This window comes from Miniopterus natalensis, chromosome 14, assembly GCF_054644295.1.
Source record: "Miniopterus natalensis isolate mMinNat1 chromosome 14, mMinNat1.hap1, whole genome shotgun sequence".
In the NCBI taxonomy this organism is placed as follows: domain Eukaryota; kingdom Metazoa; phylum Chordata; class Mammalia; order Chiroptera; family Miniopteridae; genus Miniopterus; species Miniopterus natalensis.
The window spans coordinates 14823524-14847813 of record NC_142094.1 but is presented as its reverse complement, the minus strand read 5'-3'; the positions used below and the strand labels follow the sequence as shown (position 1 = coordinate 14847813).

The 24290-nt window shown below is 48.6% G+C and overlaps 1 protein-coding gene across 4 annotated transcripts in view; it reads left to right on the top strand.

Moving 5' to 3' along the window:
* Positions 1 to 23790, top strand: part of SH2D4B (SH2 domain containing 4B) — a 76815-nt gene extending 53025 nt beyond the window's left edge. For 3 of the 4 annotated variants that reach the window (XM_087824123.1, XM_087824122.1, XM_087824124.1), the window contains 2 exons: positions 18679 to 18899; positions 22858 to 23790. In XM_087824123.1, coding sequence (XP_087680249.1) covers positions 18679 to 18899; positions 22858 to 22950 — 314 coding nt within the window. In that variant the 3' untranslated portion in view covers positions 22951 to 23790. The remainder of the gene's footprint in view (positions 1 to 18678; positions 18900 to 22857) is intronic. The other variant, XM_087824125.1, reaches the window with a different exon arrangement.
* The last annotated feature ends 500 nt before the right edge of the window (positions 23791 to 24290 follow it).

The window sequence follows — 24290 nt, the reverse complement described above, 5'->3', positions numbered from 1 at the left end:
CTCCTATCTAATTGTAAGCCTGTGAAGCTAAGGCCCTTGTCCATTTTCCCTAACGTCTACCTTGGTAAGTATCCATGGAAGAATAGATGAAGGCAGAAATAAGTGTCAGAGTTGGGATTAGACTCCAATCTTTCTAATTCCAAAGAACAGCCCTTGCTTCTCTGCATTGGGCCCTGGTGGGTATGTGACTCCCCTCAGGGCCCGATGAGTGAGGTTTCACCGAGAGCAATCAGAAAACCTAGAGCCACACGTAAGAGGGTAGGCCAGGCTTCCCAGGTGCCATGTGCTCACCCCGGCCAGGGCCCTACCTATGCCTTAGCATCTCTGTATTCAACCCTCACCTCTGTTTTCTTTAATTTTAAAATTTTTATTAAATTTATTTGGGCCTAATATATGGTGATGGAAGATTTCACCTCTGTTTTTTGCCCAGAAACAAGGAGCTCATTGTCTTTCTCTATTGCACTGTTGTTGGGCTCTCCAGCTCAACTCATGGCATCCCCGTTGTGTCAGTCAGATTACGCTTGGTTATGCCACCGTGACAAATGACCCCAAAGTCTCAGCGACTTCCAACAACCCAGACATTTCTTACCCACGTTACATGCCCATTGAGTTGTGGAATTTGATGTGGGCCTCGAACCTAAGGAGTTGCCTCGATTGGGCACTCAAATGGTCCTGTGACGGAGGGGGGAGAGAGGCAAACCACATGCCGGCTCCCGAGGCTTCTGCCTGGAACTGACACATACCATTGTTGCCACATTTCTTTGCCCAGAGCCAGCTTGGCATCTGTGGTGTGGGTGGACAGTTTTGAGTGGTCGTAGAGTCTGTTACAAGCACCATATGCTTTTAGACCCCCTCTTACTCCACACATTGGACAGAAGATGCAGTGGCTCAGAAGGAAGACAATCAGCTTTCCTGGGTGACCTAGCCACGTGTCCCTGGAGCTGGTCCTGGCGGTTCACTGCCTCTCACCTCTGTCCCATTACGTGTCCCTGTAGTCCTGAGACAGCTTCTGTGTGAATGACTGCTTTCTTTTTCATCCACACGTTATTATAATCTTGGAAGCATAGCATCAGCATCTTCGGCACCGAGTAGTGCAACTCAGAAGTTCTGTGGGGTGGGGGTGGGCAGGGCACTGGGTGCTCTGTGGTTTGAAGCAGACAAAGGAGAAGGCGAGATGGAGGCGCTCAAATTTACCTTTAGCTTTATTTTCTTTTAATCCTCGCCGAGGACATGTTTTAATTGATTTTTAGAGAGAGAAACACTGCTCAGCTGCCTCCCATACACACCCCGACCAGAGATCAAACCCAAAACCTAGGTATGTGCCCTGACCCGGAATCGAACCCGCAACCTTTCAGTGTATGGGATGACCCTCCAACCAACCGAGCCACCCGGCCAGGGCTTTAGCTTTATTTTCTATCCTGATGAGAAACAACAACAACACAAGTTTTATATTATCCGAGACCAAACAGACCATGATGTCAGTCTTGCAATTTATGTCACAGTTTCGTGTTCCGTGGGCAGCTCCACCATAAAGCGCGCAGGAAAGCTGCTGATGCGTGGACCGGAGCTCTTTAGTGACAAAGCTTTCATTGCTCTGTGACGGAGTGAAGGGAAAGGCTCACACGGAGGGCGGCCCACTCTCTCTGCTTGGAAAGGACGATGTCATGCTCTAAGATGATAGTCTCCTCGGTTTTAGTGTCTGAATGTCCCATCTTTTATGACCCAGTGGTGACAGGAAGCGGTAGTTACTTTTATATACTGTGCTGCTTTTGCTCAGGAGCAAGGAGACAGCAGCTCCATGTTGGTTTCCCAGCTCTTTGGAGCAACTTTACTCATATCTACAATCCCAACGACTGGAACTACTGATACGGTCCCACCTCTTCCCCACTAGGAATTCCTCGACAGCGTTCCTGGTAGGACTCCTGGCTAATCCCTGCGGAGGCGAAGCCTCCTGCCCCACGGCAGCCCCCACCAGTTAGGGAGCCTGCGCTGCAGGCCGGCTTCAGGCCTGCTCCTGACCAGCGCTGGCCGGGCACCTGGGCCGGCGGCTCTGCCCCGCGCCTCTCTCATGCTCCTGGGCCCAGCAGGCTAGCCCAGGCTCGCTCTTCTCAGGGGCCAGACAGCAAGAGGCTGCTTGCTAGACTCCTGCCGTGTCGTCCTCGAACCAGCACACTGTCACTGTCACCCCATGCCATTGGTCGCAGTATGTCACAGAGTCGAAGGGTGGGAAAATATATCCTGCTCTTTTCGTGTGAGGAGCTGCAAAACCCTATGTGAAAGGGCATGAAGCCAGAGAGGAGCGGAGAATTTGAACCAGTAACGCAGCCTCTCACAGTGCTAATATAAATCGCTCTCCCCGACACCTGGGTAAAACATTCCTAGCTAATTTAGCTGGATTTCAGACGCAGGTTAAAAATGACTACGGTGACTTCTGTTTCCTTCCCTTCCCTAAACCCACCCGGATGTGTTGTGTGTAACGCAAAGCGCAGTGTGGACAAGGTGCTGGTGACACGGGCCCACTCTAGAATGGAGCAGCTCTGGGGCCTTGGGCATGTTCTTTCAGTTCCCCATCTGGGAAGCTGGGATTATAACATCCACTTCACAGGGTCCTTATGAAGACCAAGCCCACAAAGGGGCTTTGCCTCCCACCGTGAGCCGTGTCAGTGTGAGTGCTGACGTCTCCTGGAGTCTGAGGTCAACTACTGGAGACTCCACCTCCTCTGGGGAACAGAGTCTGGGGAAATGGGCTCAGAGCACAGAGGTGGGGGGGGCTTCCCACTGCTGCCATGGGGGTCTTGATAAAGTCTCTGTTAAGAAGAGAGAGAGAGAGAGAGAGTGGTAAGGTCATTCTTCTTCTTTCCTTTCCCTGTTACATTCCAGGGGCTATAAGAGAGACTCCTAGTTATCTAAAAATACTCCTGAGAAAAGTGAGTGCATATAAACTTGGCTTTGGGAGAAAATTGTATTTTTGGATTCCAACATGTATCTGAAGTTAAGAACATCCTCTGTTTGCGCAGCGGCTCAGTTGGAACCCGTTTCTCTTCCTGAGCTTTACTTCTAGAAAATAGGCACTATGCAGTTGGTCCCTGCTTTATTGTCCTGGCAACAATCCCCTGGCTGTCTTGAGGCTTGCCCCTAGGGCTTGGCAGGGAGGGGGGCTATGCAGGGGATGGTGTCCTTGGCTTTGGGAAATGATTCCTGCAGGACCCAGCTCAGGTGCTGCGAATGGGTCTCAAGAATGGCCTCACTGTACTCGGGTGGGGTGTTATTGTCAAGATTTTTCTGATGAGCACGAAGTGGAGTTTCGCAAGGGAGGAGGCACCCCATCCACGTAGACAGTGTGGTCTGCGGGGAGCCCAGCAGTTGCGAGTGGTTTCCATGCTCCCCTGTGGCATGTGCACTGCCCCTATCTTCCCACCCTGTGACTTCAGAGCATGTTGAGAGGAGAGGAATGTTGAAGGTCACAGGGTTGAGGGTTCTAGAGTGGTCCATACCTTCAGACCCTTGTCTACCTTGCTCTTGACCGCCACAGTGCATCCAAATGTGTTGGAAAAAAGGGAAGGAAATGGAAGTCTTTTAATAGTAGTCATTTTTAATGATTACTTGGGGAACGTTTGTCTTGGGAAGGAGAAGCCTTGCAGTGGGATGGACGGGGTAGCAGAGCCTCCACTCCTTGGTCTCTGGAGTCCTGTCTTGAGAAAGGGGGATGGTTAAAGGGGACAGAACCAGGGTTTGGGGCTGGCAGTTAGAAGAAAGAGCTTGTTGATGGTCACAGCTCACTACTGGACCGTCTGGATGGCTGGTGGGCTCCCGGGTGGGGAGTGGGGGCCTTGAAGCTTTTTGCCCTGGCATCTGCGATGCAGACCATGTTCCATTGTCATTGTTCCAGGACCAGGGCCCTGCCCCTGCCAAGTCCTCAACATTTGCTCAGGGGTCAGGAGCATTGGAAAGGTTGGCCAGGGCCTGGGAGTCTGCAGGCTGACTGCAGGTGTTCTCCCCACAGCTGTTGGGTATTTTCCCCTTGCTCATTTCTCTATGGCTGGTAGTGTTCTGGTCCAGGAGCTGAGGCACGGCAGTGGTCTCCCCTCTGGGCGGCCCTCCCAGGAGCCCCGCAGGTAAGGGGCAGACATACCAGGCTGTCCTGCAGGGAGGCCCCCAGAGGGGTGGGAAGGGTGGGAGACAGTGGGCTGAGTGGGAACGGAGTCTAGGCTAATTCCTCTAACCACATGCACTGGGGGAGCGGGGAGGGGGGGCGGGCATCATTTCTTCTCTGAGCTGCAGGAACAAGAAGGGGCTGGACTGGCAGCCCTGGGCTGCCCGTTGGCAATTCTCCTGCACCACACTGCAGTGCAATCTTGCGTGTTGGCCTGGGCTGTGTGGACGTAGAGTGGTTTGATGTGCACCATCTCGTGGGCACTCTCAACTGCTTCTCGAGCTGGTCATGGTTAGCACTTTACAGGGGCCATACTGCGACCCAGGGAGCTTGAGAAACCAACCTCCATGTACCCAGCAGTAGCAGGGGAGCTGGGGCAAGATGCAGGGCTCCTGGCTCCTAGTTTTCCTCCCCCATTCTCATAGCTCCTTGAATACATTGCTATCTAGGGAGAGAAACTGGGACAAAAAAGTGTCCCCTCTGGATTTACAATCCCTTACTGTACATTCAGATGAACTTTTATGCACAGCCTGAGTTCTTCATTTTGAATCTCGCCCCTCCTCATTCTGTGACCTTGCAGAGCAAGCCTGCTGCTGGGCTCCTGGCCCAGCTTGAGGGAAAATCTGGGAATGCCCTGTTTGGTCTTTGTGATTACTCTCAGGAGCTAGTGTCCAGGGCCAAGTGGCAGAGAGTGAGCCAGCTCAGGCCCTGGTCCTTGGCTTCCAAGATCAGTGGGAGGATAGGAAGCTATAGTGAGGCTTTGGAACCTGTTTAGAGGTGGCGGCTAGAATGGGGGACCTGGCAGTGTGGACCCAGGCACTACATCCATGTTAAGCAAGGAATAGCTGAAGAAACCAGAGGTAGAGAAAGTAATAACAGCAACTTTGTAGTGGTGTTATGGGGACTAAATGCGCTAATAGTTATAACATGTTTAGAACATGCCTGGCATGCAGTCAGTGTTCCCGTTTGTTATATGGAATAAATAAACACAGTAGCCTTTGGGGAGGCGCATCAGGATCTGAAGCATGTAAATTGTGGCTCCATCCACTGCTGTCACTTAGAAGGAGAGAAAAAGTCAACATCAGATGACTCTACACAAAAGGAGGGTGACACTTATTTACTCTAAAAAAGCACAAGTCTGAACTTTCTTCACTATGAAAACGATACTCATTTTGCAGTGTTTCCTTAGAGCCGTGAGGGGTGACACGCGGGTCATTGGGAAGGATGGTTAGCATGTCACCATCCATCCTGTCAAGTCAGGTTGATAATTTCCTCTCTGACGCAGAATTTGGAACGGAAATTTTCCACCAGCTGATCCCAAATGCAAAATTTTCTAAACAAGAAAAAGTAGGTCAGTTGACCTACTTTCCCCTTAAGTTCTTGCTTAAGCCGTTCCAACTAAGAGATCAAGGAATCTTTTTTCTTCCTTAAAAAAAATTGTGCACTGGCTATAAAGTCTCATAAAAGGGTGACAAAGAAGCTTGAGATTATTTTCTGCTTGTCAATTGTAATGGTGTTGAAAGAGTTTAACTCTTTCCTTTCACCTGGCGATAGTTCTGCTTTCCTGATTCCAGATCTCTGTCTCCCCGCTCCCTAGCCCTTTCAGTTTGGATATTCTGATGAGATCGCTTTGGTTTCTGACCACAGGTGAGGGAACTAAAACGTGGGGAAGGAACAGGGGCTGGGCCCCTGGAGGATTTGATTTCATAGAACCGACTTTTGATCTTCTATCTGGATTCTAAAAGCAAGGGTAACAATAAACAAAGCTGTGATTTCTCTTGATGGAATTGCTTTAATTGTCTTCTGATAGTCTCACCATATTTCTGGTGATTATAAAAGTCCCCTCCTACCGCCCTGACTGCAGGAAGTTCCTTTCACAGGCGGGACCCCTTTTCACCCCCAGAAGCTGTCTGGATTTTCTGTGCTCCAGGCCCTGAGTCAATTTCCCCACCGCTCCCCAGCAGAAGCTCACCCCAGCCCTGGCACCCAGGGCTCCTGCCCACCCAGAGCCTTTGGCCTCATGTTTTCGTGAGGAGCCATGGGGTTGAGCAGGAAGGCTTGGGGTGGGGGACACAGCCACTGTCTTCAAACCACTAACGACCTCCAACCTGTAAGGGGCCCCAAGGCCAGGGCATGGAGCACTTGGCGAAAACCACAGGTGCTGACTTTGGTTCAGTCCAACTTGTTAGCGTGTAGCTGTCCTGAAATGGAATCAGCTCCCTCTGGGAATTGTGAGCCCTGGGATGTGGAAACCAATGCCAGACAGCCCCTCAGTCAGGCCCATGCAAGTGTGGGTGGTCCAGGGCGATGGGCTTAGAGCAGATTACATGAATCTTCCCCCCACTTCCCACTGTGAGCGACTCTTTCTCCACTTATCTGAGAAGCAAAGGTGGCGGCTTTGACATTTGTTAGACAGTCAAGTCCAGTCACTGCAGCAGTTGAGAAGCCTTCCTGAAGGTGACTCGTGAAAAGCTTATACTAATTGTTCAAAGTTTCTCAGACTCCAGTTATCTTCCGTTTAGTAATTGAGTTTTTTATAGATCCACATGCCAGAGTCACTTGCTTACAGGTTTCATGAAAAATAATGCTGCTGCTTTTGGGCCTTATGAGCCACACCCCTCTCCCCAGCCCCAGGGGTGCACTGGGTAAGAGGGAGTCCCCAACCCAGGGACCCTGCAGGGGTCAGCATGGCCTGCATGTGTGAGTGATGTGTGTTTCTCCTGCAATCACCACAGATACACTGTCCACTGCGGATGGTGGCCTGTGACAGCATTGGTGCAGCCACGTTTCAAGCTTATTTAAGTGCCCAAAGAAAATGCAGTTCTACCATTTTTCTACAATTTCTCTGATCCCACCAAATTATCACTTCCCCTTTTCCCCCTGCAGCTGGTGGGGAAAAAATAAACTCCAGTTCATTTGAACTTCCTCCTATTCAATGATTTAGTCTGTTCAGTTAGCTCAGGCCCTTTGGGGGAAAGCGGGTCTTTAAGATTTCTGCCCTCGCTCCCCGCTTCTCTTCCAGAGGGCATCTGACGGCTTGGGCTTCCCTGCTCTATGGGAAGGTGGTGAGGGGCAGGGCTGCCGGGCAGGGGCACAGACTTCGTCCTGCATGAGGGGATGAGAGAGGCTGAGACCCAGCTCCCTGCCCTGCCTCCAAGCCCTGCACCCTGTCTAGAGCTGTGTCCACCTGGAGGTACACCGCTTGGATCGGTGGCACCTCTGGGCACAGGTCACCTGACCTTGTTCCACTCCTCAGGTGTGATTGATTGGCTGCACCTGTGGGGTCACAAGGCTTTTATGTTTTAACTGATCATTTATCGAACGTTACTTTGTGCTGACCTTGTGCCGAGTGAACACTGAGCTGCCGGTATTGGATTCACTCCTCACACTAGTCTCCGGGGGAGCTAATGATCCTAGCGATCAGGCGCACATGCGTACAGTGCATGGCACTCTTCTGTGCTCCTCACGTATGTTAGCTTATTTAACTCTTAATCATATCACTGTGCGCTTGCTACTGGCATTAGCCCATTTCACAAATGAGGAACTGGGCACAGAGAAGTGAGGCCACTTGGCTGCAGTTCACTGTTAACAAGCGGGGGCAGTGGAGCTCAAACCCTGGTAGTCTGGCTCCAAAGTCCATGTGCTGATCCCTGATGTAATGCAGCTTTGAGGCCATCCCACAGGTGAGGTTTAGGGGCCCTAAAGGTTAAGTAACTGCCCGGGGCATGCAGTGATGATGGGCAGGTCAGTTTTTTTCCAGTCCAGGGTGTCTCTTTGAGGATGAAGAGATGGCTGTTCCTTTGGGAGACACTCAACCATCTCTAGATCATGGAGCCAGCTGTCAGCTGCCACCCCTTAGTCCAGGTTGCTGCATGTGTCTGCTACTCCTGAGGCCAGCTCCACCCCTCCCATTGAATTCCCGAAGGATGTGGCCCATGTCTCCAGACACTGCAAAGTCCTCATGCAACAAATGGAGTAAAACAGGAACTTGTCAGTGTTTGGGATTTTTGAGTTAACTGGGCAGGGGCACTAGGATGTAGGCTCCCTGAGTAAGGCATTTAAATAATTTATTTGATGATTATTAATATTAAGTCTCTCTGGTGTGCTAAGCACTGTGCTAAGTACAGGGCATGCGATGGAGAACAAACCTGATAACTTCCCTGCCCTTGTATAACTTACATTCACTTGCCATTAACAGGAAAATCAAACCAATATAATAAAAAAGAGAATTTATTGGCTCATATGACTGAAAAATCCAAAGGTCATGTCAGCTTCAGGCTTTGCTTGATCCAGGAAAAGGGCCTGGCCCCTCTCCATCTCTTGGCTCTGTTGCTCTCCATGTGGTTTTCTTTCTCAAGCAACACATCAGCTGGGGCTGAATGCCTGCATTCCCCTAGCTCAAATCCAGGAGAGAGAGTAGGCTTTTCTTTCAGTAGTGCCAATGTTAGCCCCAATATTCTGACCTGTTGGGTCTGGATTGGATGCATACCCATTCCTGAGCCAATCACCACGGTCAGAAGGATGAGCTCTCTGATTGGCTAGGCTGGAGTCATATGACCATCCCTAGGGTGGGCAGAGTCCATCCCATTGCAGCTGCATAGACTGAGCGAGAAGCTGTGGCTTCCCCAAAGAAGGTGGCCATTTCCTATCAAGAGGACAAATGGTCCTGAATGGGCAAGACCAGTCGATGCCCACCACAGAGGAAAATAACCTGTCCTGTCTCCTAGTGAAACGCTCCTCACAGTCAGCAAGACGGGTACGAATCAGATCATAAATCTATGCTGCCAGTTGAGGTCAGTGCTGCACAAGGTCCCGTGTAGCCCATTTCAGAAGTCACTTACCAGGTAGTGGCTACCCTCTGTCATGAACGGTGGCATTAGTGATTTGAACCTGGCATGCCAGGTTGGAGCAGACAGTTGTGGACATGGATATTGCCTCTTGTGCATAAATATATCTGCAACCAAGAAGCTCGTCCAGTGAAACCCTGTCTCAGCAGTTAGCCGTGGTTAAATTTCATTTGGGGTTGTAAAAAATGAAGGCATTTGAACTCATTCATCACAATCTCTGTGGCTGTAGGATGCTTTGAGAAACTCTTGAGAATGAAGAGCTTAATAATTCCAGCCTCCTTAATGATATCGTCTGGAAAGCATGCAATAAGAAAGAAAAGTCACAGAAATGAATGAGAAATAGCTAAGCAGTAATGGAGGAGTTGTCAGCCAGTGAGGCGTAGCTGCAGCGAGAGCTATGAGAAATATGCACAGCACATAAATTGAGGCCCATAAAAAGGAAAGGGTCGGGTCTGGGCCGCCTGCGTCTCTTTCCTTTCAGGGAGAAGCCCTAACAGAAATAAAAGGAGCTCACTTGGTTCCCGAGATTCGGCCCTGAGCTAATGATCTCAGGGACTGGCATGGAGGCGGAGGAGGGGCTGGAAACCAAATCCCAGGTCTGCCTTAGCATTTGCTCACACGTGGATTTATGGGTCCATTACAGCGCAGCGTCTTTTAAAAGTGTGCTCAAAGCGCCTTTCCTTGCCGGGGCCGCTGCTGATTAGCGCCGATGAAGTAAATATTTTGATAGCTAATGTGAAGTTGCTGGCAGTGTTTGAGAGCATCTGCATGGGATGCGGGGAATGAATAGGCGAGGTGTCAGGTAGGACGCCGTGCAGATGTGCTCACAGCGCACTATCGGAGAGCAGTCGGGGGCTGCGGGCTGCTAACAGCCCGCCTGTGATCGTGACGCGTGATACTGGAACAGTGAGATCAAACCTGGACTTCTGGGCTGTGCTGCCTACGCCTTCCCTTCGGTATTCCCTGCCTCCTCAGCCTCACCTGTGCAACCGTGGGGGAGGGAGTTGCTGCCCCCAAGGACCTCTGTCCCCTGACCTTGGCCTTGTCTTTTTCTGCAGAGCCCAATAGGGGGCGCTGCAGGCAGTCAGATTGCCTCTGATGCCCAGCACGGGGTACCTGTGGGCTGTCTCAGGTGCACTACCCCGACCCCTTTAGTCTTTACCAAGAGCCCTGACCTCAGGCGGGCTTTCCACCTCAGTTTCCAGACTCCAGCTCCGTTTGCTTCTGCCTCAGCCCCTCGACCTGTACGGCTTAGGCTAAGGCAGGGCTGGTTGGTGTCTAGCCTGGTAGTAGCAACTACCATGGTTGAAGCTGGCATTGTTTACCTGTCATTATGTCACTCGATATGGCCAACTTTGGGTAATACTAATGTGAATCCATTTTATTGTCCACTGAAGAAATCCCAAACCTAAAGAAAGGTTTAAAGAGTTTATCTGAGCCAAGGGCTGAGGAAGCAAAATCTCAAGGGACCGAGAAAGTGCTCCGGGAATAGCTGTGTCACAGTTCTCTTTGTATGGTTAGAATCTAAGGAGCAGATCAGCAAACGGGGAGTCCACTGGTAGTGGGAAGGAGGCAGGAGAGAGCAAAGCGGGGAAATCTCCAGAACTGGATAAAACGACAGTGGAGAGAGACACGCTTCTTTTACGTTGGTGGCCGCAGGATGGTTGACACTGAACAATCCCAAGGAATAGAGATGGTCTGCGGGGAGCAAGATAGCAACGAGTTTCCTTGTAGTTGTGCTGTGTGGCCAGTGGCTGTGTTTCTGAGGCTTGCAAAGAAAATTACTGACATTTGACACTGATCTCAGCCCAAAGGCCGAGAAGCGATCTGACATGTTAAAGCTGTGTTATCCTGGGTGCACAATGAACAGGGCTCACTTAAGGCAAAGATTAATTTTTCACTGAGAAGGCTATGGGCCTGCGATGTGACTTCCTCCGTGACCTGCCAGGTAGGAATTAACGGTCTGCATGGGTACTTTCGGTCATTGAGCTTGTCAGGCTGGCCATGTAGCCCCTTTTTGTTCACATACCATTGAAGAGAGATTTCCTCGCTCAAGGTCAGGCCACCAGTGGCAGAGGCCTGACTGGAAACTCAGATCTGTCTTTAGTGCGGCTGTCACAGGATGGTTTACTGAATCCTGTGGGCCCTGGGTCAGGCCTGTCCAAAGGACACGATTCCTGTTTGCAGAGGTTGGCACCACTCTCGCCCTCAGGCCACCTTGGGTACAGCCCCTGACAAAACCGCTTCTCCTGGAACCATGGTCAGCCTTATAGTTGCTCAGTGCCCGCAGACCTGACTCTGGCCCCCCGGAACAGCAGTGCCCCGAGAGGCCTCAGTGGGCTTCAGGGCTGATCCTCATGGTTCTCGCTGTGAGCACGGTAAGCCCTGTGTCAGGAGCTGGTTATGCTTCCAAATCTTGTGTATACATTCTTCCAGGGCCCCCTGGGTGTCAAGCTCTGGAAATGGGATATAGAGAGAGGAGTCCGTGTCTAGACTTGTATCTATATTTCCTTTAAACATTTAAATTTTGCTAGAATGATATGCAACAGGAGTAACTTATTTACTTGTTTTTATAAGTGATTTCATCTTACTCTTGACCTCTATTTCCTGTTAATATCTGGAAAAAAAAACCTTGAAATTTCCAGTTAAAGAAAATCCTGTCTTCTCTGATTTCTCTTTCAGTTAAACTTGGTTACTTTCTAGCAAATATTCAGTCATTTTAAGCTCAAAGTCCCTTCTCAAATGTTCCCTAAATGGTGTCTGAGTGCAGGGGAAGCTCATGGCCTTGGGAGGGAGCCAAAGAAGGCCCCGGCCAGTGGCTCATCTCTGGACCTTGTCCTCTGTTTGTACTAATCTTCAATGGTCCACGGCTGCTGGAGCCACTTGTGACTGTTAGATACTGAGCCCAGCAGAGGCCCGGGGGTCCTCTTTCCCGCACTCTTGACTTGGTCTTACCTTGACTCATGCTGGGGCTTCTGAGTTTCAGCAACTCCCATCAACTACTGTTGGCTGAGGCCGCCCACCCCAAAGCCTGGGTTCTGGGGTCACCTTGCCTCTTTTCCTGGTGGGCCCTTAGGAAGCTGGACCATGCTCTTAACGATCCCTACCTTAACAAACCCTAACTCCTGAGGGTTGAGTTCATCGGTCACCCCTTCCATCCCCTGCTCCTGTAGGAATAAGGCTGTTTCTTGTTTCTTTCTTTACTTACTTGCCTTTATCTCCACTCTCCGCCCACCTTGCTTTCCTCCTCAATAAGCAGCCTTTCTGATCGGTTTAACCTGTATCTGTTGAAAGGGCTCTTGCATATTTATTGATGGGAGATATATATGTTCTTTCTTTTCTTTTTTTCTCTCTTGAAAATGTGTGTGATTTGACCTCGATGCTTTTCTGTGGCTAATTCTTATGTGACATTAGTTTTCCTGAACTGTTCAGATGAAACAAGGGCCAGGAGAATGTTTCACACGCCACAGGGCCCCCTCCTCTAATGCCGCGCTGTCTTCACAAACCTGGGCAGCTGGCTTCCTGGCGCCCTGCGCCCCCCCGTGGGCCGGGGCCTTCTCCTGTATTTTCTCTGTCCCCGTCTTGCTCAATTTTGATTCCGTCCCCAGCGGTGGAAGGTGGCCCTGGAGTGTCACCATGGGCTTCGTGTACTGTACTCACCCAGGACGGCCCTTCCTCGTTTCCGCCGCTGTTCCCCCTGCTGTTCCCCCTGCTGTTCCCCCCGCTGGTCTCCGGCTCTCCAGGGAACCCCCTTCACTGCTCTGGGGCCGGTTGGTCCCTTGTTTCTTCCCCTCCCTCCTGCCTGAGACGTGGTGCCTGGAAAGTCTAGGGTTGACCATTCGTTCCCACCACCCTTTGTGTTTGGGACTCATGGGGATCCCTCGGCACCCAGCTTTGCTGAAGACACAGTCTGTGGACTTTCGTTTTGCTCTCCCTGTTTTCATTTGGAGATTTGAAGAGAGTAAAAACGATGCTGCCACCACCACCAATTCCCGGACTCCAGCCTCGGACCCTGCACTTGCATAGTGCGCATGGGAAGTGGGGCTGGCTGTCAGCTGTGCTTCTCACTTTACCTCCCTGAGCACTCTGCTGTGAGGCCCGTGCTCTGGCACCCCTGCTCTGCTATTTCTAACTGTCTATCTACTCCCCGAGTCATGGACACCCAGACTGCCTCCAACTCATCACCCCACAAATTACTCTAAGTATCATTTAAGTTCTTTGCACTAGACTCTTAAGGACCTACATAAGGATTTTTTAAAAAGGTGTTTTAGGATTATAATTGTTGGACCAGAGGATATAGATTCACTGAATTTGACCAGGGGTGCCAGTGGCTCTCTGGAAACCATACCTGAGGGGTGCTTTACGTCCATGGTTCAAATCCCCCACTAGACCATGGTAGGAAGTCCTGGATCCCCTCGTGCTCACAGGACCACCATCTTCAGGCTGTTCTCTCTCCACACCCACCATTTCTGCTCCACTGCGGCTTCATTCTGCAGGCACAGCACCTGCTAGGTCCCCACACAACTGGGGCACAGGACTCCCACTTTAAGCTGCCCTCTCAGTCTCCCTGGGCTGCAGGGTGGAGAAGAGTGATGACACCTTTTCAGCCCTTCTTGCCCTCTACCCCAGCCCCAGCCCTGGAAAAACTCTCGTTGGGCAGGGACTCCTCATGGGATCTATCCTATATCCCTAGGAAGTAGGCCTGCAAAACCCTGTGCTCAAGCCTCTGTTTCTCTGAAGATACAGGGAGTTTTTAGAATGTAAAAATCACTTCTTACTTCTTTGCCTGTCCTAGCTCGCAAGACTTAGTCTCTAGCTCAGCGAGCCTCAACTTCGGCTACATATTAGAATTACATGAGAAGATTTTAAACATTACTCATTCTTGGAGTACCCAGAATGAATTAAAGCAGATTCTCTCAGAGTGGGCCAGTGCTGAGAGCCATGCTCTGGAGACTCAAGACAGCCAATTTTGACAGGTAAAGCTCATTAGCGACCATTTATTTCTAGGTGATACTCTCCCTGTCCCCCAGAGGACATTGACTGATTTTGAATGAATATCATAGCCGTGATACGTGGGGAGCTGCAGAGCAACAATATTAAAATATTTTTTAACATTAAACATTGAATATATACGGTGTATGCCCATACATATGTACAGGGAATAAAGTAAGCTTAGGAATTGGAAAATCACCTGTCCGTGGAAGCCCCTGTGTGCTCCTCACGTCGCAGTCCCTCTTCCTTCCACCAGATACCATCTTTATGCTGAATATCTTGTCCATCATTTCTTTGCTTTATTTGCTGTTTATATATTAATGTCCCAAAACTATAGTGTTGAGCTCTGTGGGCTTTTCAATTTAATATATGGAACCACAGTGTATTTATTTTTTAGTTATTTATTTTCGGTTATTAGCATGTTTCATGCTTCATGGAAAACAAATTTTTCTCATATTTTCTCATCTCTCAAAGCCTATCTTTTAGTGGTTTATTTAGATAATTTAACATGCGATTTAACATATTCTAAAATGAATATGTATCTTTACCCTCTTTCTAAATGAACAGATTTTTTTTTAACTCCAATCATCTTTCTCCTGATAAGATGGTTCTATTTTTTTAAAACCTCAAATTACCCATTATCATTATTCTGTAAGTCAGTATATGCAGATTTTAAGTTGACTGATAGTATCCATGCTCGTCATTCTTCTAGCATCTCAGTCTCTCTATCCTGAATCATTTTTCTTCCACCTGAAGCACATCCTTTAGAATCCCTTAGTGGTCATCCTCACATTTTTTCTGAAGATGTCTTTATTCTGCCCTTCCCCTTGAAAGATAGTTTCATTAAGCCCTTCCATTAAGTTATGCTTCTCCTGGCACACTGGAGATATTATCTGATTGTCCTCTGCCTTCCATTGTCGTCTGCCTTCAGTTGTTGCAGTCAGCTGTTAGTTTAATTGTTTCTTCTTTGTAGGTCATCTGCTTTTTCTCCTGGTTGACAAAGTGAGACAGATGTGCGGTTTCCCTGTTACGTGTCTTCGATGAATTCTCCACCCTTCGCCCTTTAAATATTGCCTCCTCTCCTCTTTGTGATTCAGATTATACATGTGTGAGACCTTTCACTCTACCCTTCATGTCTCTTAACCTCCTGAGACTTAGGTTAAACTTCTCTTATGTTACATTTATATGAATGTCCATTGGATGTGTCATTCTGAGTCTTCACTGTGACTCTTCACTCATCTTATCCTTTCTTCTCACCTGTCACCTCATCACGACGCCTTCCTGCTCACAGAATTTACCCAGCCTTCTAGGCCCAACTCACAATCCCCTTTGCTGCCTCTACAAAGCCTGTCCTGACTTCTATAGGCCCATTAATCTCTTCCTCCTCATGTTTTTCACAGCACTTACTGTCTTCTGTATGAGATAACATGGTGTAGAGCAAAGAGCACTGGACTTGGAATCTGAGGACCTGAGTTCAAATTCTGACTCCACCACTTAATAGCTCTGGGACCTTGGATAAGTCACTTCTCTTGATGACCCTCAGTGTCGTCAGTTACGAACAGATGATGGTCAGGTTCTTAAGAAGACTAATGAGATGAGGGCCACACAGTGCCCAGGTGGTGCCCAGTGCTGGCTCTTGCATAAAGCTTCTCCTGTGACTCTCTCTGTGTCCTTTTGCTTCTTTGCCTCAAAACGGAAGCCATTTCTGGCAACCCAGGGGCCGGGGGGCTAGATTTCAGTGCTATAACTGTAGAAATGAGCTGTGAAGCAATCCTCAGATGAGGAAGTCTCACTGGATTGAAATCCTGGCTTATATGCCTCCAACTTATACCCATTGAATCCATTTTCCACCCTTGAACATTCTCATGTTCTTCTATTTAGGAAACATCAGTGTCTCCCCATTGCCCTCAGCATGAAGTCTATAATTCTTTTAATGATACGGAGGGTGCTTTGGGGCCTGACCCCTGCCTATCTCCATGCATCTTGCTGCTGCCCAACTGCTACTTTAGCTCTCCCTCCAGCCACAAGGAACCATGTGCTAATTGCTTTTGCAAACTGCCCTCCTTGCCTTGCCCCCCTCTGTTTTAACTTTTCTGTTCTCTGTCTGTCACTCCCACCCCTGGGCTCCAGAGCTGGGTGGGGCACCTTCCCTAGATACAAGCACAGCAGCTGAGGCCATGCCCCATGCAGCCTTTATTATGACCAGTTACAGCGAGCCCCCCCCCTTTTTTTTTTTTAAATTTATGCCAATCTTTATTTCTGTCTGGAGTCAGAGGTTGGGAAGGAAGGAGTTGGTTCTCATTCAGTGCTGACTTCCAGGTGCCCAGCCTGGGGCCTGGCTCCTAGGTAGTGTCTAATAAATATCTATTGAAGGGAGGAAAGAGAAAAGGAAAAATGAAGGGAAGAAACTACAGGGAAAAACTGTATTTTCCATCGTCCGGGGGTGAGATTGGCCCAGAATGAATCCACAGTTGAATTCTCACTAATCATTCCAGGGCGACCACCCTGGACCTTTGTCTGGTAAGGCCGTGAGCCTCAGCCAGCCCTGGGCATTGGCCGAGCTAGAACATTTTCATGATCTGGGAGCTGTGCTCTGTCCCAGATAAGAGGGGTGGGGTGAGACCCTCTCTCCTTTCCTTAGTCAGGAGATTAGAGTGTTTAGAAGGGGCAGAGGTAGGTAGGGTGGTGTGATGAATGCTTTGTTCTAAGAGTACTTGGCTTAGAGGCAATGGAAGGGGGGAGATGGAGAGGGCAGAGTGAATGAGGCAGGAAAACAACAGATTTTCCTTGTAAGCATCTTTCATGTCCCCCAGCCACCAACCAGTTCTCGTGGGGGTGGGTTTTCTATGAAATGTCTTTGCCATCCTGGACTATGAGGCTGTATCACCTTTAGTCTTGGACCAAATAACAATTTTGATTTCTAGGTAAGAATCAAAGAGGGGGCAGAGGACACAGATGCTTACCGTTGAGACACCTGGAGAGACTCCTAAGAATGACCCAGGCTGGGGACCAGGGACAGTCCCCTTCAGAGGGGATCACCCTCAGCAGCCTCTGTGTGAGAGGATTGGGTGTGGGAGGCGTGGGCAACACAGCCTGGCAGCATTATGAGCATTGCTATTTTCAGCGCAAGGCAGCACCCAGCACTAGCACGTGTGGAGTACGCTTAGTTTACCCAATGCAACGAGTTACAACCTATAACAACATTATGATGTAGGTGGTATTCTCAGCACCACTTCAGAGGTGAGGACATTGAACTGGGCTGTAGAGGGGCTTAGGTAACACGCCCAAGCCACCTACTGGTCAAGTCTCACAGCTGTGACTTTAGTCCATGCCCACGGTCTCTGCTCCAAACCAGCCCCTCTACATCTCAGGCACTTGGGGTGCAAAGACAAGGTTTCAGTGGTCACTTGGGTGTTCCAGGGAGCAGAGGTGCATGAGATTTATTATAGGAAATGCTTATGAAGTATAAAGGGGACACAGAGCAGGAGAAGGTGGGTGAGTCTTCAAATACGGTGCAGGAGAGAGGAGAGGAAGGACGGTTGGGAGGAAGAGCCTGGTACTGGGAGCAGCCAGAGAAAATCCCGGTCAGGCTGATGGGAAGCCTGGAGCAAGATGGGTCACCAGAGGAGACCCACATTGGGTGGGGATGGCAGCTCTGTACCCCTGCGCAGTTACAGGGGCCCCTGTGCTCTGAGTCAGGGGTGCTCTGTCTGGTATCCTCTGTGCTGCCAGCAGCCTGGGGAGAGCAAACCTCATGACAGGTCCTGAAGATATGGTAGCTGGAGGCTGCCAGCTCCCCACGCTGCTCCTGGCAGCAGGGCCCCTCTGGAAGGGAGACCTGGGCAGCACTCTCCCATGGCCGCCACGGGCTCTGCCCTCCAGCCGTTTGCAGCCTGTTTACTAAGATACTGTAGAGTTCGGGCAGGGTGTTATGAAAGCCCCAAGGTGGGCTGTCCCCTGGGATGGAAACCATTTCCTGGTGGGGTGAGCAGGTTGTACAGTGAATAAAGAGGGCCTGCCAAGGGGGGCTAGTTGGGAGAAAGAGGAATGACATACAGAAATGCGAGCTTTGCCACTTTGGCCCAGAGAGGCCTCTGATTCGACCACACAGAGGGATGTCTTTTTCTGACTTGTGGGGTAAAACTCATCGTGTAGGACTGCAGAATCAGAGATAAGTTTGTTCTTTGAGCTAAACTGATGCTTAATTATGTACCTCTATTAAGAACCTGTCTGCCTGCTGTCCCCAGGTAGACAGAGGAAGTCTTTTTACTTCTTAAGAGGAAATACTGCTTCCAGATGCTCATTTGTGGCTGCCAGCGAGATAACTGGGGCCGGAATCGTGAGTCATCCTGGTCTCGTCATTAAGCAGGACTCAAGGCTCTCCACAGGGCAGTGCTGTTGACTAGCATTTGTAATTGATAGATGCTATCATTCTGGGTCATTGCTAATTCTTTGTAATGAATCCAAATGAGTGTGGCTTAATTTAGAGGAAAGTGTGCTAAACTCAGGTCCCGTAGGAACTCTGCTCCAGGCTGACAGCTGGCTGCTCTGGACCAAGATGGCCCCTCAGTGGCCTGAGGCAAGAGCTGGGTGGCCCTTGAGGCCCCTCCCTTCCTTGGATGGAGGCTGAGGGCTGGGTGAACCTGCTGACTCTTTTTTTCTTTTTTTTTTTCTTTTTTAAACCAGGAATCATTAGCCGAGAAGATGCAGAAGATCTCCTTGAGCACATGACTGAGGGAGCATTTCTGGTCCGGGTCAGTGAGAAAATCTGGGGTTACACCCTCTCCTACCGCCTGCAGAAAGGGTTCAAGCACTTTCTCGTGGATGCCTCTGGGGACTTTTACAGCTTCCTGGGAGTGGACCCCAATCGCCATGCGACGCTCACCGATCTCATCGATTTCCACAAGGTAGCGCTCTTACAGATGCTGGTCAGGGGCATGAAGCTGGTAGAAACTTGAGCTGAAGGGAGAGCCAGGCTGCAGGCCTTCTGGGAGATGGGGCTGGAGAGTGAGCAGGCAGGGCCACAGGGATATGGAACATGGGGTAGAAGAGACCAGGGGTTGTCTAGACCAGGCAATGCTTTTCTTCTCTCTGGCTCACCCTCTGATCCAAGTAGGTTCCCCAGGAGGGTCCCCGGACTTCCTGTCACCTTGAGTACCTGAGTGCTCCCTACTGTCAACACTTAGGGGCCGGTTGACCAGTCTTTTGTCCAAGACCAGTTCTCATCCCCAACTCATTCCCAGTATGTCATCTGGGGGACATTCTAGAAAGGCCTCTTACAACTTTGTAGAGTTAGCTGAAGCCTAGCAAGCAACCCTGTAGTTAGAGAAGTTTGTGTGACCTTGGGAAGCTTCATTGGTCTCACTGAGCTTTAGTTTCCTGCCCAGGAAATGGATGTAAATGATACTTAGCCCAGATCCTATGAGCATTAAATGAAGGAATGTATGTAACGCACTCTAACTGGAAAGTGGTACAGAGGTTCTTGTTTCCCACAACTCCTCTTGTTACTTGTTCCCCTGCCATGGACCCCACATTGAGAAAGGTGTTGCCTTCTAAGTAAGATATGTAGAAAGAAGCACTGCGTTAATGTGGCTGTTGGCCTCAGTAGTAACTGGGAGAAAGACAAAGGTGGAACTCCGTGACTTAGAAGGGTAGGACCCCGGGATTCTGAGAGACAGAGTTGTGGTGCCTCAGGGGCCCACCATCTACCTGACCCTTGCAGGATTAAAGGGTCACAGAATTACTTGACTGTCTCACTGGGCTTTTGCTATAATAGGGACTCTTGGATTCATATTGCTTTTTCTTCATGGATGTCCCCAGTGCTCTAGAGACTACTCTTAACCTGACCTTATAAGGAAAGCACATAGACAGTCACCCCTTTACAAATAACCTAGACACTTGGAGGAGAGTACTGCCTGGAAAACTAGACTACCAGGATCAAGGCAGATTTCTCCTTGTGTTGGGAAGAGCCTTCTAACAAGTGTGGAAAGAGAGCGAGGGCATGTGTGGATACTGGCATCTTCTCTGTGCCAGGAGCTGTGCCTGGTGCTCTGTGTCCGTGTTCTCACTTAGTCTTCACCGTAGCTCTGTGAGGGCGGCGGATCAGTCCCATTTCACAGATCGGGAAACGGAGCTTGAATAGTTTTTCTAAGTTTTCACGGCTGGTACCGGCTGGGTCTAAGAGTCAGGCCTCAGACTGTGGACCTCCAAAGCTTGGGCTTTTCCCACTAAACCACATTACTTGCCTTTCCTGTCCAAGATAAGCTGCTCTGAGCAGTAATGGGCTCTGTGTCCTTGGAAGTATTCAAGCAAAAGGTAAATGTCAGCTCTCAGAGATGCGGTGGACAGGTTCCTGCAGAGGAAGGCTAAGCCAGATGTCCTCGAAGGTGTTTGTTCTCTTCCAAATCAAAGGGTCGAGGCGGCCGATTTAGTTTCTAACACTACAGAGAGAGCTCATCTACGTCTATGCCCACGTGGAGATCTGGTGGTCAGTTTTATAAGTTAAAATTTTAATTACACAATTAATTTATGATTACATTCTAAGAAAAATCAAATATAAAGCAGAGTGTAAGCATTGTTTATTTCAAAGCCCAGTTTTCACCCTCCACCTCGAATTTTAGTTTGCCATGTACCTATCCAAGTATTTCCTGTGCATTAACATAGAAATTTGTGCACATGAAGAAACACATATTTTTTTTCCCCCACAAAAATTGGATAATCCTTTACCAGTAGCTCATCAATTTGATTTAAAAAAAATATATTTTTATTTTAGAGAGAGAGGGAGAGGGAGAGAGAAAGAAATATCAATGTGAGAGAGAAACCTCAATCGGCTGCCTCCTGAATGCCCTCTACTGGGGACTGAGCCTGCAACCGGCATGGGCCCTGACCAGGAATGGAACCCGCAACCTCTCAGTGCACTGGAGGACACCCAACCAACTGAGCCACACCAGCCAGGGCAGCAATTTGACTTTAAACATACTTAATATATCATAGAATATATTTTGTAAGAGCATGGCCCCTGGAATCAGGCTGCCGAGTTTTAAATCCCAACTTTATTAGTGTGTGTGACTTTGGGTGAGTACTCAAACTCTTGTGCCTTGGTTTCCTTCTCAGTGAGGTGGGTGTAATAATAGCACTCATCTTGTCAGGTCACTGAGAGGTTTCAATGAGATATACCACTGTGCGGTCCTAGAACAACATACCTGACATTTGTGAGTTATCAGGACATTGTTGTTGAGGTATGTCCATGCCAATCCCCGTGCCGCATCCTTGTAAAAATCCCTGGTATTCCATGCATGGATGTATATTACAGTTCAGTTCTCCCTTCTCCTGTTGATGAGCACGGATGTAGCTTCCAGGTTTTCATGATCACAAACAGCGCAGCAGGGACTTGCTCGTATATGTCACTTTGGGCACGTGTGCGAGTATTTCTCTAGGATGGATCCCTCGACTTGGAATTGCTGGTGGAAGACTATGCACATTTTAATTTGAAACTATGTGCCAGATTGCCCTCCAAAAATGTAGTGCCAGTTCATGCTCCTGCCAAAACTATACCAGGCTGTTTCCTCACACTGCTGCCAACACTGAGGGTTATCAGTCATTTACATTTTCCCATCAGATGGGCAGACACGGGATCTCACTGTGGTTTAACTTGCATTTCTCTGATTACCACTGATGCTGAGGCTCTTTTCATATGTTTAATGACCACTTGAATTTCTTCTGTGAATTATCTGTTCATATCTTTTATACATTTTTCTTTTTAGATGTCCCTTTTTTCCCCAAGATTTTTTAAATTGATGTTTAGAAAGAGAAAAAGGGAGAGGGAGAGAGAGAGAAACATCGATGTGAGAGCATAACATCCACTGGCGGCCTCCAGCACACCCCACACCAGGGATTGAGCCTGTAACCCTGGCTTGTGCCATGACTGGGAATCGAACCAGCAACCTTTTGGTGCGCAGGATGACGCCCAACCAACTGAGCCACACTGGCCAAGGCTTAGATGTCTCTTTCTTATGGATGTGTCATTTCTTCCTAAATTGCTCGGTAGTTATGTCCATTCTGCTCTTCAGTTCTCCTATTGAGATTTTCCTTGTCATTTAAATGTGCAACCTTTTCAGCTCCAGGTATTCTTTTTAAATAATAGCCCATTCTTGTTTCACAGATGATTTATCTTCTTAGTCTACTGAGGAGATTAATAAACATCTCTTAAAGGCTCTTTCTGTTTGTTTTACAAACTTGATCTTTTCTTGGGAGTCAGTTCTGTTATTGAAGTTGGCATCTTTCTTTCATGGTTATGATTTTCCTTAAATAGTTATAAATTTCAAGCTAAGAGGTGATCTTTCAACTTTGAATTTGTTTATCCATCAGTGGATACAGTTTCTACTTCCCAAATCCAGTCTCTTTATGTTGTCAGGGTTGAAACTGATAGTGAGTAGTTCATCTTTTGGGGATGGGATGTCAGAACTTTGTGGGTCTCTTTGGCACCCCAAGGAAATGTATGCCTCTTCTTACTTTCTGCCATGCCTGAGATGAAGACCTCTGCTGTCTGGGGGTCCCCAACCTGTCCCAGTGATACTTGCAGTAGGCCCTGTACCACAGTAACTCCTCTGAAAATCTCATCTTGCATATCTTTTGGTTTTCAAGTATTCCTCAACATTTTTGCTTTGTTGATGGCCTTTCTTATTTCCCCATACTTTTATAAATTTATTTATTTTTAAAAGCAGATTTTTCCCCTGTGATTTCTAGAAATTTGAATCAGGAGGAGGTAGATACATAGTCTTAGTTTTTCTATCTTGAACTGGTTTCTCTTTGGTGGGTGCTCATTTCCCTTTCTTGGTTATAAGTGAACATTTCTATTATTTTTAGGAGGAAATTATCACTGTTTCAGGGGGAGAGTTGCTTCAGGAACCCTGTGGACAGAGGGACAGCCCACCAGACTACCATCTGTTGTTTGAATGACACCCACCCCCCTTATCTATTGGACTCCTTTGGGCATCTTGTTTTTGAACCCAAGAACTCCTCAGCTCAAATCCTTATGGCCTTCTGGAAGATTCACCACGGTCCAGAGGATGAAGTAGATTGGAATGTCTGCAGAGTTATGAAATATATGTCATATGTGCTGCTGGTCCCTGTCCCAATGTCCAGGACAGACATTGCTAGTAGTTGATACAGATCTTTCATGAAGAGTTTGGATACGACCTCAGAAGATGAAGCCTATTTGTCGTGGCTGCTCTAAACTCACTCCTAGAGCCCATGGATCATGTTTTTATAATCCAAAATAATTCCAGTGCCGAACTCTGAATTTAACATATGGTGTCCATTCAATAAATGTTGGTTGAATGAATGCGCTTCTTCTAAAAGTTTTCAGCACTAATCCACGATTTCTAGTAAGTTATTTCCTACGTGTCTCTGTAATAAAGTCATAGAGATGATAAAAGTACTGTAATGGGTTTATGTGGGAAACGTAGGTGCTGTGTCTTTAATAATGTTCATTATCACCCTCACTGACATTACTGTGGAATTACCAAGGTCTCTGAGCCCAGCCTCGAGAACAGTGACTGATGCTGCCCTGCCTTCCTGAAAGGCCCCTTCTTCTGCCACCCCTCCGCTGTCTGAAATCATGTATCTTGGTCCTCAGTTTGCAATATTGAGGCAATGGCTTTATGTATTCCTACAGATGTGCCCCACAGCTAGGGTGATCATAATTTAAGAATGGTTTGTAGACATCTGACAAGTACTTTGCTCCCTAGGATTTGGCCCTTCTCATGCACGTTACTCAAAGGATTACCTCTGCCTTCATAGTCCTTTGAGTTTTGCTTCTACTGTTCACTTAATTTGAGTATGATCTTCCTATTAAGAAGACTCTCCCAGTAACGTCTCAACAACTCTTAGGGTTGGTGTCTCATGTTTCACGCTTATGGACATGTACATAGAGGCAGCATTGTATTTGTGAGAGTAAGAAGATGAGTGGATGCTGCGGGTGTCAATGACTTGGTTTTCCCTACTTGATAGGCATCAGCCATCCCTTATGCTCTACTTTGCCGCTTGCCTCATTTGTCCTTCATGTCCTTGACCCCTTTCTTGTTTCACCCCAGTCGCCACCGCTGCAACCAGTTTCGCAAGGGCTCTGCCCTTCCCCGCTGTGTCTGCGGTGCCCTGGGCCTCTCACCTCCTGTCGCTGCAGAGGCATAGGACACCATGCAACCGACAGGAGCTGGGGCGCGAACTCCCCACGCGATGGACCTTTTATCAATGGGAAACGGTGGCGGATAAGTCAATTCTCCTCCCCTTCTCCTCCC